At 43.0% G+C, this 16016-nt stretch overlaps 1 protein-coding gene across 1 annotated transcript in view; it reads left to right on the forward strand.

Annotated features, from left to right (window-relative positions):
* KLHL2 (kelch like family member 2) overlaps positions 1 to 16016 on the forward strand; it is a 382747-nt gene that overhangs the window by 276033 nt on the left and 90698 nt on the right. Inside the window, exons 7-8 of the mRNA XM_069243918.1 lie at positions 7062 to 7178; positions 7824 to 7973. Of these exons, the coding sequence (XP_069100019.1) occupies positions 7062 to 7178; positions 7824 to 7973 (267 nt within the window). The remainder of the gene's footprint in view (positions 1 to 7061; positions 7179 to 7823; positions 7974 to 16016) is intronic.

Here is a 16016-nt window from a genome sequence, read left to right on the forward strand (position 1 = left end):
TTCTTGTTGGGTTCCGGAGTAGCGTGCTACTCCTCGAAAAGCGCTTCGACGCCTCGTCAGGGGTAGTAAGCGCTATATAAATACGATTACAATACAATACAATACATGTGATCTGACTGCCTCCTGGATATGAGGCTTTCTGTACTTACTATTATTTGAAAGGTAACAAAGTTGGGGAACTGTAGTTACAATAAGTAACTTTTTTAACCAGAAGGATTACACGGCCAATCATAATGAGGCCCTCTTGTGTCCCTGGCACTGTTATCAAAGGTGTGCATATTCTAAGATTTCTCCCAGAGTGAAACATTTTTCACACTAACAAATGAGAGTTGGCAGGTTGCAATTTAGTTTCTTTCTTCATAACTGTTTTGCATGCCTGCAGCAGTGATCAAAATGCTGCAAGAAAGGATATTGAAGGACACTAAAATGCAGGGGTTGGGGGATTGCAAAGCTTCCTACAGAAAGTTTAGCTGTTTATTGTTCATTCTTCTTTTTTGTTACTTCTTGTTTTGTAGTTGTAATCAACATAGTGTCCAATATCCTGCCCCTTTTCATGACTTTCATTGTTGTATGGAAATCACTTTTTGGTCTGTTTGGCTCTGGTTTTTCTGATAGAAAATTCTTACCACAGCTTCCTCACGTTAGAATATCCCCCAGGAGCCAGACTAGATCTGGAGATTTCCATAGCAGTGATCCTGCGTGCTCCTAAGTGGGTTGCATGGCTCCACGTTGACTCCATACTACCCTGGTATTGACACAGTGGAGCTGCATATAAGTCCTGCAACTGTGACAAAATACGCTATCCATGCAGGTTTGGATTACATAGATTGTCTTGGCAGGGTGGTTGGTACCAGTGTGTTCATTCATCAACATGTTTGAATGAGGTCCATTGGGTTCTCAAGCAATGTTCAGCCTTTGCTGCTGGACATGCCCTTTGATGGGTGCTGCATCTTTGGTGAGACGGCAGACTCTTCTTTCAAATGCTTTGAAGACAGTAGAGCTGCAGCATGTTCCTTGGGGCTGTTGGCTCCTGCCAATTAATTCCAGCATCATTTTCAAAAATTTAGGGGCCATTCCAGAGGGCTGGCTTATTGACAGCGACAGCTTTCTCAACCACTGATACAAATACAGATTCCTTTCGGGCCTACAGATGCTAGAAAGCAGTCACTGTGCTGGCTAGCAGGGGCATCACTCTTCCAACTCCTCCTCCCCTGCTGCAGCTGCCAATAAACTGCTTTAGTTTTCCCTCAGAGGTGTATGCCCACCAAGTGGGAGGCTGGATCTGGCACGTCCTTCTTTGTTGGTGATACATCACATCTGACAGATGGGTCTTGTCAAATTTTTCAAAAAATTTATTTATACCTTTTCTTTCTTCACTGTCCAGTATCCCTCGTGCACTAGAACCGGTTTCAGAAGAGCGCCTGTCTATCCTGCTACAGGAAGTACCCTGGTTGCTCTCAAAAGGTGCTATAGAGAGGGTACTAGACTCAAAGAAATGCGGGAATTGTTACTCTTGCTATCTACTTGTCCCCAAAAAAAATAGGGGCCTCAGGCCTATCTTGAACTTCTGTCCCCTCATCTCCCTCCTTCAGGAGGACAGATTCAAAATGCTCACATTTGGCCCAGATCCTATGTGCTCTGGACCTGGGTGACTGAATGGTGTCTTTGGACTTGCAGAGCCCATATGTTCATATACCCATCCTTCTGCCCCACTGGTCTTACTTGTGGTTCAAAGTCAGAGAAGAGCATTGTCTGTTTGCTGTGTTCCACTTCAGCCTATCCTGCACCCCTTTGGTGTTAACAGAAGTAATGGCTGTGCCCATCACTGGAGGTTGGAAATCGCCACAGTCCCATAACTCTGCAACTGGTTGTGGACAATGACGGAAGTAATAACATTGTAGTGTTTTACCAGAAACAAACTAAAGTCTCACCTGATTCTCTATCTCAGGCTTACCTCCATTGGGGGAATCCTGGATATGGCAGAGTTCTGAGCTTTCTCTCTGTAGTGACAAGCCCAGGACATTTGGGCAATGATTTCAATGTTAAGGCTCACTCCTGTGTCCATGTGAAAGTGGCTCTGAGGCTTCTTGCCCTATTATTAGCCTTGTGTATCCTACTTGTCAACTACTCCAGGTGACACATGCAAGCTCTACAGTTTAACTTGAATTTCCTGTGTGCTCAAGGCCACCTTTCCAACACCATTGAGATCTCTCAGGAAGCATCTCAAGATCTGCAGTGGTGGCTGACTAACTGCAGGTCATTCTGCGGTAGGCCACTCTTCCATTCCATCCAAAGCCAGCAGTTTTGGGTTGGGAGTGGGGTGTCACCTAGAGGAGGTGGAGATCAGCTGGCTCTAGTCTCCAGTGCGGGGCCAGCTCCACATCAGTTTACTGGAGCTGCTGGCCATTCATCTGGCCCTCAAGGTGTCCCTGCAATCTATCAAGGGGAGACTGGTGCAGGTTTTCACAGACAACACCAATTCAATGTCATAAAGCAACATGCAGGGTAGGGTGTGGACATGAGTCCTGTGTGAGGAGGCATTGCACCACGGGAGGTAGCTTGAGTTCCACTGAATCTTTCTGGTTACTAACCACCTGTAGGGGGTCAATGAACTCCATAGGGTACAAACCGAATATGAGTTGTTTGGTGGGCCACAAGTGGCGTTTACATCCAGAGGGAGCACAGGGTGGCTTGCACCAGTGGGTGGAACTCTTACTAGGTCTCTTCATCACTGTTGAGAACATGTAGTGTCAATCATTATGAGATGCATTGCAGCTGAAAGGAAAGAAAGGTCTTCTCTACTTCTGCAAGACTCTTCTCCTGCCTTGAGTTCTGAAAAAGATTAAGAATGATTGCGTCCAAGTCATCCTGGGACCCTTTCCAGAAAAGTGTGGTTCCCAGAACTACTGAGCATGAACATCTGTCCTCCAGTCAGGCTGCCTCTTTGGAAGGGCCTCCTGCCTTAGCAATGGGGACCGGTCCTCTACTTTAATCTACTTAACTTACACCTCCAGGCACAGAGAATGACTGGTGACAATTGATTGCATTTGATTGCCGACTGATGTGTTGGATGTCAGCCTTGTTACTAGGCACTCTTCCACGAAATCCATTTATGTTGGACACTGAGACAAATTTGTGATGTGGTGTGCTCCCTGGAATACAGACCTCTTATAGGCAAAACGTTTGAATGCCCTTTCATTTGTTCTGTCTTTAGCCCAGCACGGCCTTGCTACAGGCACTGTAAAAGGTTATTTCTTTGCCCTTTGCCAAACCAACCATCCTTGTTCAAATCACCTGTTGTTAGGTGATTTATCAAAGGTTTAACATTCATGTTTTTTTTTCCCTAACCATCTGTGATGTTAACGTGATCTTAACATTCTTCATGCGTATGCACTGTGAGCTAATGCATAGCTGCTCACTTTATAGCTTGACCTTGAAGACTGACTTTCTCATTGTGGTTATATCAGCTTGTCACATGAATTAACTACAGGCACTCTCAATGCAACCGCCGTACATCATTGTTTCCCCATACAAACTGGTGTTGAAGACTAGGGCAGCCTTATTACCTAAAAACATGACTCCCTTCCATGTTGGGCAGGCCATCATTCTAACAGTGTGTGTTGCTTTCCTTCACCCCTCGAAAGAGAGACTCCATTGGTAGGACTCCAACAGGGCCCCTTAGACTTTTACTTAAGTCGTACTAAGTGTAGTTGAGAGAATGGTCAGCTTTTTGTGGGGTTCTCTGGAGCAAAGAATGGAAGATTGTACAGAAGAGTGCCTTGTTGAGGTGGCAAGTTCTCTGGATTAAGATCTGCTACGCACTGGCAAAGAAGCAGCCCCCGGAAGGTCTGAGAGCCCATTCTACCAGGGCAGAGGCTGCTATCTCTGCATTTGAGCAAGGGGTACCTATCCTTGCCATCTGCCTGGCTGTGACATATTTGTCAGAAGGCAGAGGATGATACTCAGCTAGAGTGCCAGCATGGTCTCTTGAAGAGCCTCGAAAAGTAGAAACCTCTTATAGTAGTACAAATGGGGCTTTCACATGGAATTTCATCAGCCTTGATGACCTTCAGTTATAGTTTCTGTCTGGTTGCACAGTTCCCTCTGTCTTGGTCCTTCGGGGTGCCAAAGAAATGTGTGGCTGTAGAATTGTTGGGTCGATATTCGAGTTGATGTTTAATTTACATCTGATGGTGGTGCAGTGTACCATATGATGCCAGTTAGGAACATGGGCAGTGTACAGTATAGGAACCGATGGTTACGTTGGACTTATTTATAGCAAACAACAGGTTGTGGAGCATCAATATGTCTATGCCATAAGTATTCACATTACTGCTACGCTTTTTTGCACATTACAATGTACCTCAGCCTGCATAGGCCTATGTATGGTGCAGTGAAAAAATTAATCAGCTTTCAATAGTACATACAGCTAACATATCTTGTAAAAGATTTTTAACAAAAACGTACACCTAGCAGAGAATTCTCAATGCATAATGAGAAAAGGTTAAGATTCTCACTGTTCATAGCAGTTTGTCAAAGGTTCTCTGATAAGAAAATTTCAGTCAGTCAAAGCAGTAGCCCCAGCATAAAAAATAAACATGTATAAACGTTATTTTGAAAAGATTTCTTCCTTACATTTTCTGCTAAGGTATTTAGGAACTGAAAGTTTCAACCCGGAAAATGTAATTCCTGATAGCTATCACTATACTGGACAGGATAGTGAGATGCAGACTTTATCATCAGAGGAGTGATATTTGATCTTATACCAGTTGATATTTGATCTTATGCCAGTTCAGGATATTGAATGAACACTTTTTCAATTATCTACTTTGGTGTGGGCCCATGGATCATCTAGCTAAGGCCAAGCAGAAGCTAAAATCAGAAATACTCAAATAATAAATGGTTAGACTGTCGTAGTTGGACTCTCGCTCCTAAGCAAGACTGCTGGTTTAGGGGAGACAGCACTTTTGTTTGTAGGCGACAAGCCATTGCTACAACAAGTCACAACTGTCTGCCCAACCCTGCCGGTTCACAATCAGTACCTCACCAAAACTCAGAAAGCAAAGGTGATTTCTGGCAGCCTTATGCTTGGACTCTAAACCTCTCAGGGAAGTCGTGGTGGAACGAACGTTATCCTTTTCGTGCGTTAGCAACAAGTCTCAGTCAGACACAGCCAATGAAGGAGATGCAGGAAAGTTTTCTATATACTTATTGAAAATACTGCAATCTACGATAAAATGCATCTGCTGCAATGATTAGGATAATAAACAGTAAAAAAAGCAGGATTGTGAAGACGAGAGTTGTGAATATAAAAAACTCCACCATCTTAAAATAAACATGAGATATACAATTCCTAGCAAGAGAACCTAAACTCTAACCTAATGAGAGCTAGGTAAGATAAACTTAATCTGCCAGTACCATGTCCAGGAGAAGCGCCCCCCAACCCTCCTTACCTTGGACTGAGGTCTATGGGTCAGACTCCATGGTGACACAAAGGCTGAGTCCTGCAACAAGGTTGACATGTAGGATAGATGGCATTGGGAAGGAACCCCTCTAATGACCTGTTCTATGTGAGATGCATTTATATAGATCATGTGGGATCCCTGACGCAGATATGTTCCTAAACAACTGATAAGGAGGCAGACTTGTGGCAGGAAATACATAAACAATCCCCAACAAGTGTACATTATGTTCCTATCACACATAAGTAAGAAAGGGACATGATAACAATACCTACGTACAACACTGATCATGACGCTGATAATGACGCCTTCTCAGAGTGGCATTGATAATGAATGCAAATCAAAACATCTTTATAAACTATAAGCAATGGCAGCCATCTTAGAAGAAATAAAATAAATGAAATAAAACAAGGCAAGCTAAGCAGGTTAAAAGTCACTAGGTGACAGAAGCACAGGCCTGCAAGCCAAAGGCTAGGCTAAACTCCTGTGTCCCAGTAGGAAAGTAAAATTTAATTCACCACAAGACTGTTCAGGTTTGCATACCATAGAACCAAGAGACAATGGCCTTAATGGATTGCATCACATTTAAGTTGCTGCAAAGTGTCAAAATTGGCAAAAATCTATTAACAAAAATATGCAAGGTGGCTACGTGGAGTTGCAAGTTCACCCGTATTCCACCTCCCATGTATTTTGGGGCCTTACTCTACTCGGTAGCATGTCACTTTATAAAAGACGTAATGATGGAGAAAAATAAGGGTCTTCAGCACTAGTTCCAAGTGGATTGACTAATTCCGTTTTTCTCCGTAATGGGAATTATAAATTATGCAAATGTAACCACAACTGTAGCAATGTGTGTAATCCTTCAATTGTCCACAGTTAAATTTTGGCAGTACAAATCTGGGGGAAAGCTGCACTAAGTGCCAAGAAATGCAGATTTTGGTGCAGAAAGGGCCAACGTGTACATAGTATGCTCCATTTCAAAGGTTATACTTGTAGTTGGAGGTAATTATCTTACCCCCGTGAATTTTAAACCATAGGATATCAGATTTCACTGAGTGCGACAATTAGCTCAGCACCCTCTGGGAATTGTAACCAAGCCCTTACCTGTTAATGTATTTGTAAGCCGTACTGTGTGTTATAGATGCATATATGGCCTTTTTTACCTGATGTAATAGAGTGTTGCACGTTCAAGTTATGATTGAAATAGCTGCTGTGAGTGATGTCATTGTGCCTGAAGGGGCAAGGGAGTGTTGCTGAAAACAGGTTCCCAGGACTGTAGAGAGAATTGTTCTCTGGTAGGAGTTAACCAATCACATACAACTGTGCATTTATTTTATTTGAGGATTTCAAGTCTCACGTGGGTGATAATTCGAAAACAACAATACAGGAAAGTTACGTTCCCAGGTAAATACCCAGAATTTGACAGTAGATCAGGGCTGCTAGTTCACCTACTCTCCCAACATTTGTGTCTACGATAAATCCGCAGACCTCAATGGTCCTCTGAATGTACCTTTGCTTTCACATGTCTTTTAGCTGCTTAATGTCAATTCTACTGCTGTTCCCCCAGTAACGTTAATGATTTGGGGTTTTTCTGTGCAGGTGTTTGAAGCAGTGATTGCTTGGGTCAACCATAACAAAGATGTTCGGCAAGAACACATGGCTCAGCTGATGGAACACGTTCGTCTGCCTTTACTCACCCGTGAATACTTAGTTCAGGTAAGAAGAAAGATGGAGTACTGTATCAGCTCACAAAAGGTTTACTCCTTTATTTTAAAGGAGACTAAAGAGTGGCTGCTTTCACCATCGCATCTCCTTTCCAAGCAATACAGTGTTGATGGGTTTCGAGACTGTAATAGTGTTGAACACAACGCAGCTCTGAAAATAAGTGTACGTCACTTGAGATAATCACTGCAAAGCTTTGTTGCCTGTGCTCGTAATGGGTTTGCTTGGCTGTTTGGCAGAATGCATCTCATTTGCTTGGTTGAGACAGTTTATTGTCTTTTGCTGCCCTGCATGTTGGCGGATGGATGCCTTTGTTTTTTTTCAGTGTTAAAAGTGCTCACCCTTCCCGTCTCCTGTGGTAATTTGTTGCTTTGTTTGAGGTGATGTGGTGCATTTTTCTGTCTTGCGTTTTGGCAATATGGTGTCTGGAGACCAGAGTGGTCCGAGTGATGAATGAGGGCTGATTCCTGTTGAGAACTTGTTTAGTAAACAAGCAATGCAGGGCCACCATGGGTATGTGCCAGTGCGAGATGTATGGTTGAAGGTATGCTTCCGCAGCACTGCTCCTTAAGAAAAGCCTGAAACTGGTTCTGCATACTGAAGAATTGTAAGACTTCTATTAATGTTCTCTTCGTGCAGCGGGTGGAGGAAGAAACCCTTGTCAAAAACAGCAGTGCCTGCAAAGATTACCTCATTGAGGCCATGAAGTACCACTTGCTTCCAAATGACCAGCGCACATTAATGAAGAGCGCGCGGACGAGGCAGAGGACTCCTGTGAGCCACCCCAAGGTAAGTCTTGCACTTCCATGTTTGTGCTCCCTGGATATCACTTTTCTACATTCGCCGCCGCTGAAGCTCAAAAGAGATTTGCACGCCAACACTTCGCTTGGCCACATGAGAACTCTGGAAACAGCTGCATATTGGGTGTCATTCACAATCCCCCATTGAAACCATAGCCTGCGACTGAAGTCAGGTTTAGGACTGTTGGCTATACCTAGGAACATACAGTTATCTCTTGCTAAGTGTTAGCAACAGACAGCTTTTTTGTAAGCACTTTTTATTTATTTTTACCGTCTTAATACAGTACAGAAGAAAACTACTTTCACATGCCCAAACTTTATCTGGCGCCTAAATTTAGCCCCACCAGGCCCGCAAAACCTTTGCCTTTAGACACAATGTTGTAAAAGGACACAATAATTCATATACTCACATTATTCGGAGAAAGAAAAAAATAATTAATTTAATTAGAATGTTGCATTTCGGAATTTCAGCTTTATTTGAGAATTCCACGTTTCAATGTAGGCTTTCACATTACACCGGAAATTTCACCTATTGATAAAATATTTAGACTGAAAGCTATGCCTCAGACCTGGTATTTTAGCATTGTATCTTAAATGTAAGTTCAGAGGAAATCTAGGCCATGTTTGTTTGTGTGGAGTACTATTTGCACTTGTGTTGACCCTAACAAAACCTTGCACAAAGCAAGCATCCCACAAGAAAACACGCCCTTTTTAGGGTCGAGCCTGCGTTGCATGCGCTTGCAGCGAGACGCTTTAGTTATTAGAAAAGGGCTTGCAGCCCTGTCGACATCACGTCAGTGTTTATTATTGGTTCGTGGGCTTGCCTATTAAAATCCGCTTGCTTTCATTAGTCGAAGGCATGCACACGTCATGTCTTTTCCGGTGGCTAGCCCTCCTCGAGCGCATCGACCAAGTACAGAAAACATGCGAGGCTCGCTGTTTTCTGTATGGCTCGTGGACTACTTTTTCTCTATTTTACTAGCGCGATTTCGCTTGGCAGAAGTCGAGCGCTTTACACAGTTAATTGCACTTTTTCGGTTACGTACATAAATACACTTTTGCCGATAGGTGAAAAGTCGGGTTAGGAGTTTACAACGCTATCAGCTCTAACATGAGCAAACGCGAGACCGTTACATTGCAAATGCTTATTTCATCAGTGATGGAACCAACTTTATGAAAGAAATTTTTCTAGAGTGTGAAGTTTGCTGTCACCAGGCAAGACTTGCAAATTTGAGTTTTATGAGAATCACATCTCTGACTAATTATGACTTCAGAAGAGAACATTAGAGGGAGGTTTCCCTGCATTCATTGTTTAACTTTGAGAAGTGTCAGTGAATAGTTTGATCTTTGTAGAGTACACTTCAGAAGCTGTGAGCAGCAAGTGATTCATAGAGACACGACTGTGACATGAGTGTAAGTGAGAGACACAGACCCAGGAGGAATCGAGCATTCTCAATTAACAGCACTGCCTATTGTCTTCCACTTGGACCTCTGGGGCTGAGCCGGATGACTCATCTTCCAGCAGAACAGACCCCAGTGCTATTTTGATAGTTATGCCTCGAGACACAGCAATACTGGTAGATACAGAAGCTCAGCAGATGATTGCTTCAGTCATATTTATTGATTCTTCAAATATGCATGCACTTCATTTAATTGACAGCCGTGTTCTCCGTTAACATGCGTCACTAGCATCCTGAGTGTACGAAAATGGATTGCTTATGTTCTTTCTAACAACATTAAACTTCACCTAAAGCAGTAAGATGCAGTGTTGCTGTAAAGAAAATGTTACTTTGAGCCACATTACAGTCATTTCTCAAGTAGGCTTGTCTGATTGCGTTGCAAGTGAAGAGAGTATCTACTCACCTCTAGCCACATCACAGACACAGTGTCCTGTCCCGCTCTGCACCGCCTGTCTGGCTGCCTGAAGCCGCTGGTCCACCTTTAACTGTATGCAGCGAGTGGGCCTCCTTTTAAAGGGGGGGGCGGAGATCCTCCTGTAGGCTGGTAAAATGAGGGACTGCATTCGCCTGTTGGGAGGTGCCAGAGGGGGCCTGGACCCCCTTACTCTCCTCACAAGGGCTGTCATTGACTGATTTGGGAACAACACTGCAAAACAGATGACCATACACACCAAGAAAACATAGAGCCTGATTTAGATCTCAGCTGATGGATACTCTGCCACAAATGTGACGGATATCCCATCCTCCGTATTACAACCTCTATAGGCTTCAATGGGATTGTAATACGGCTGATGGGATGTCAGTCACCTTAGTGACAGTATTCTCCTCTGCCGAGATCTAAATCAGGCCCATAGTCTTTGAAAGGACAATATTGAAACAGATATTCAACATACTTCAGAAAAGATTATCTTTGTTTCTAAGGAAAACACAAACTATTTTCAACAAAACTAATGATTAACAAACTAACAAGTAAACTGCATCCACACTGTCAGGTTGCAGAAGCATGTAGAGAAAGAACTGCACCCAGGTACACAAGAGTACCTGTGTTATTCTAGAATGCATGAGATACATTCCAGACTGGATATGTTCTTTATTAAATATGGGGCAGAGCTGAAGATTACAGATGTAGAATACTAGAGCAAAACATTATCTGACCAAAACCTCCTTTGGCTGTATTAGGCAATCGGTGGCCACTGCTCATAAAGATCGACCTGGCGATTGAGGGCAGGGGCTCTGCTCAATGCCCCTTTAGGATGACAATTGGTGAACATATTAACCAGGAATGCTGAAACTGGTAGGAATGTTGCCATTGAATGGGAAGTATTCAAGAGAGTTAGGAGGAGAAATGCCTCAAAAGCACTTATGGAGTGAAGATGGTGCTGACTGGGCACCTTTCTGGCTTGGAGAGCAAGATGCAGGAATTGGAGAGATCAGGGGTAGTGGATCCCAAAGCCCAGAGAGCACGAAGCAAGATGGGGAACGAGCACTCTGCGCTTTTGGATAGTCAAGGAGTGTGGATCTAACAGGATTACATGGCCAGCCATCATGAGGAGGGAAATAGGGTGGGCCACTTCCTGGTTAATCCACTCTGAAAAAGAAAGCAAACCAATATATGCAATCAGATCCCCATCCGGTGGCCTACTATACACAGTGTCAGTAATAACCAATCTTTTTGAGAACGATTAAAGAGAGTTGTACTCCACATGAGAGGACAGTGAGCACTCAAGGGAATATGAGACGGCTCTTTATGATATTAGATTGGACGCCACACGCAATTCCTCTTTCAGAAGTGGCCTCCCTGTATTCAGCGAAGGCCTTTTATACTCTGTGGTGGCCTTTCTTGTTTGCTCTGCTCCATAGGATGGGCCTGGGAACAGTTATTATTAGGTGAATATTGCTGCTGTATGGGAACCCGATGGCGGGAGTCTGTACGGGCCGGGTCTTTTCATGTTTGGTACATATTCAACAGGGTACCCGATAGGGATGTTTGCTCCCTCCCCTTGCTGATTGCACTGGTTGTAAAACCCCTTGGGGTGTACTTTCCTGCAGCGAGTGGGGGACCTGTGCATTTGGAAGGCATCAGGTATGTACATAATCTCTTTGTTTGCCGAAAAGCCCTATTGTATTTGATTTAACCCCAGCGGAACCTAACAGCTATTAAGAAGATGCTTAAAACTTTTTGATTGTGTTCAGGCCTGGGGGGGGGGTAAAGTATACAAAGTCCTGTTTGTTTCCAATCTTCCCAAATGGTGAATCATCTGCCCCACTGTTTGTAACCCCTTTCTTGATCTTTCTGATTACTTTTGATCCTTAGGGATACAGGTGTGACATTTTGATGATGTCCCGATTGCTAGGAATTTTGGGAGGGCAATTACCAGGATTAAAGCTACTGTCCCTTTTGGATTAGGCTGCCTCTCTCTCTCATGAGGTGGGTGGCGGTACCTAAAACTGTCATCCAACCATGACTCTTATACCTCTTTGTGGCCTTCTTAGTGATTTTGAGGGGGGACCTTTTTTTGGGAGGTCAGTAGTTTACTTGCTGAACTGATCTTGGCTAACAGAAGGAGGAGATTGGCCCTGACTAAAATTGGAAGACCCTTGGAGAATCTCAGTACAGAAGCATACTATTGTGTTCCCCAGTTGCTGAGGCTGATGATGAGGATCACAGAAGCCAGCAGGCACAAGGCTGCAGAAATTACTACTCTTCGGACATGCAATAGATAAAAGGGGCTATAATATAGAAGTCCACAAAGCCTCCTTTCGTTGGCAGAAATATGTTAGAGAACTTTTAGTGAGCTGCCACACGCACCTTAAATCCCAGGGCATGTGCATGCCTCACTTCAGTGATGCATATTTATGATTGCAGACTACGGGGAGAGGCTAGATTAAGATGATGGAAAACTTGTATCATGATGGTTTGCTGGCAGGATTCGAGGAGATACGGATGGGAATTGATATAGCTGTGGGGCAGTGTATGGCTCACGGCATCCTACTTAGGGTTGCCAGGCCCACATGGGAGATGGAGGAAATGGACACGGATAGATCAGAGACCATTAGTAAGATACTGACAAGTGGGTTGTCTTGTCATGCAGTGACTATTCTTCAGGTATCCATAACACCTGCCTTTTATGCTGAGCTTGCACCACTAATAGCTCGTTGGGAACAGTGTTTTGGAAAAGAGCTCACAGATAATGAATGGTCTAGAATCCTAGGATATACTAAGTTAATTACAAGAAACCTGCAGTCTAACTTTACACAGATAAATGTACCTTTCACCAAAAAGGATTTACAAGAATGTTTCTCAGGTCCTTCTCTCTTTGCCCTAAATTTTAGCACTCACAAGTGGACTTTTATAACATTAGTTGGTAATGTTCACAAATACAAGTCAGTTGGTCACAGGTAATGGGACTGATTGCAGAGACAGGAGGGAAGGTTGTGCTCCCGAATCCATTGGTGTGTCTGCGGGCCTGATGAAGAGAAGTAAAAGAGTGTAACCCGCTTCTCTGACTTGGCAGTGGTACTTGCCAGAAGGAATATAGCAATGGACTGGAAGGCTCACTTGGCACCCTCTTGCCCTTCCTGGCTGAGAGATCTGTCAAAATGAGTACATGTCGAGATGAGTGCACCACTTGCAACTCGGGGCAGGCCATAGTCCAGGATTATTAAATGGCTGAGCAACTCTATTGGCAGGTGGGATGCCAAATCAAATGATCTGCCACCATAGATGCAAACTAGAATATCTGAGAGAAAGACAACAAGTAAGCATGAGTAGGGCTCGCTACAGAGGTGCATGTTGCAGTGCTAAATGATTTAGCATGTGATGTGGGACTCCTATCATGACACAATACACAAATGTACTGACTGGGCAATGTCTCTCTACAGTTATGTCTATAGAAGTTAAATGACCACTGTTGTTATAATGGTGAGTACAGGCTTCTCTGATTTCTGCGCTGAGCAGGGTGTTGATGGGGTAGGGTATGTTGGGCCTCTCGTTATTTCTTCTTTTTGGTTCTTCTGTTCCCATTGTTGTTCTGCTGCATACATTCCATTTAAGGTTACAATGCTAATTTGTGTAATGGAAAAGTACTATGAAGAATATGTGATGTACCCTATGAGGCATGATTGTAGTAATGGGAAATAAAGAACAACTTTTGAAAAATAAACAGGAAACTGCACTGGCAAAAAAAATTCCAAGACTAATCTAATGTGAATCGTATCAGTCATCAACAATTAAAAACAAATACCAATAATAATTGTCCAATGCAGAACAGCACACTATCAGTGTTCCAAAAAATAGTGTTCACTGACGTTCAAAAATCAACTATAAATCTTCCTCCAAGACATTTAACTTAAAACTGCATGATATCTAGGTGTTGCATACATTAACCAAGAATAACACTCGTCATAAATGAAGGGGATTTCACCATCAGGGACCAAAAAAACAATATTTAGAAGAAAACCCATAATTAGAGAAGCCTACAAATCCAACAATTGAACTGCAGATCATCATAAGAAATGTAGCAAGCTTATTGTACGCTAATGATCGATTTGGCCAGTCAACAAAATTCTTTCCAATAATTGAAACATTGTGGATTCCAGTATTTTACCTTCGATACATAAACATTTAACAATCCACCACTATGACCCATATTCCTGAAAATGGATCCCTATTGGAAAACCCATCAACATTTTTAGGACATTATCTAAAATACTTGAAATACATACCTTTGTTAAAGACACAAAAGACTTGATTAACAATCTTGCAGAAATCACAGACAAGGACATAATAATCACACTTAATGAAGCACACGTGAAGAGATCAATACCTCTTTGATGACTACCGAGTGCAGAACAAATGCTTATGGATCATACTAAAATTGGCACATCATGTACAATCTTCCATAAACTGTTTTATTCAACAGATACTTCAACTTTAAAGGAAAAAAATATATCTGCAAATAATTGGCACTGCAATTTACAATAACACTGTCAGTAAATATGCAAGTTTATTATGCATTAGTTCTAACAAGAAAACGTTTTTCAGAGCCCATATTGAAAAGAAATGGTGGAGTTACTTAGGGAACATTCCCCATACGGATTAGGACCCTGTTAGACCTGACAGTCTTATTGCCTTACTCCTCCATGTTTTGCTGATCTTGTTTGTGTTGGCCTTAGGACTCTCTGTACTTTACCACTGCTAATCAGTGCTAGAGTGCATGTGCTCTGACCTCTAAACATGGTAAAACTGGCATCTTTAATTTACTTATAAGTCCTTAGTAAAGTGATACTACATGTACCCAGGGCCTATAAATTAAATGCTACTAGTGGGCCTGCAGGACATCATGGCTCACAATTATGTAGCCCTTAAATGTGTCTCAAGCCTACCATTGCAGCCTGTGTGTGCAGTTTTAAACTGCCATTTTGACGTGGCAAAATAACCCTTTTGCCAGGCTGAAACGTTCCTTTTTAAATATATATGAGCCATCCCTATGGTAGACCCTAACTAACCCACATGGTAGAGTGCAGCGTATTTAATAAGTTGGAAATGTACTTTTAACTTTTACGTGTCCTGGTAGTGAAAAACCCTTAAACTCATTTTTCACTACTGCAAGCCCTTCCTCTTCTGTAGGATAACATTGGGTTAACTTATTACATCTAATAAGTGATCACTTTCAATTGGGAGCAGATGGGCATGTTGAGGTTTGTCTCTACAGATTCGTAATTTAAAGTTCTCTTTAACAGTAAAGTCAGATTTTAAGTCACAAATATGAAGATGCCACTTTTAGAAAGTTTGCATTTTCTTGTCCAAAAGACATTTGGTACCTGCAGATTTCTTCCTGGGTCACATGATTAGATCTAGTTGTAGTTGGTGTTTGTGCATTACTCCCAGACAGTGAGACAAAGGAAAGAATAGGTGTTGGCAGGATGGGCCATCTCTGACTTGATGAGTGTGAGGAGCTGTCACCTACCACACTTGCACATCACAAATGCTCTGCCTGAGCACACTGACAAAGGGTTTAACACTAGACTTTTGTGACTGCAAACAACTTTAGGCCAGGGCAGGGAGGCAGAAAATTCCAAACACCTCTGGGGCTGGATACCTCCAGAACCTTCTCATTCTTTAAATGTGGCACCAGGTATAAATAATGGGTCCACACTCCCAATTCTTAAGTACATCTTTGGACCTGTAGAAGACTCAGAAAAACTTATGTGCTGCTCTGCAAGAAGGACTACTACTCTGCTGTCAGAGTGAAAAGACTAGACCTGAACCTTGAACCCAAGTCCACCAGACTGACTCCAAGGGCTACTTGGCTGGCCTTCTGATCAGAGCTTCAGGGAGAGAAAGGGCTAGAACCACCTTGAACGTAGCACTTGGACTACGTCTGCCTGTGAGTTCTACCGCCCCCCAAGTGGTGCAATCCAGGCCTGGACCCTTGGACATGAGCCTGAAGGTGCTCTGCTAACCCAGCCAGGGTCCTGTAAGCAGGACCAGTGTAGCACAATGCATTTAGTCATACCCACTTTGCAGCTTTCACAGCATGATGCATCCCCGACACCTAAACTGGCATCAC

Source organism: Pleurodeles waltl, chromosome 1_2 (assembly GCF_031143425.1).
Source record: "Pleurodeles waltl isolate 20211129_DDA chromosome 1_2, aPleWal1.hap1.20221129, whole genome shotgun sequence".
Classification (NCBI taxonomy): Eukaryota; Metazoa; Chordata; class Amphibia; order Caudata; family Salamandridae; genus Pleurodeles; species Pleurodeles waltl.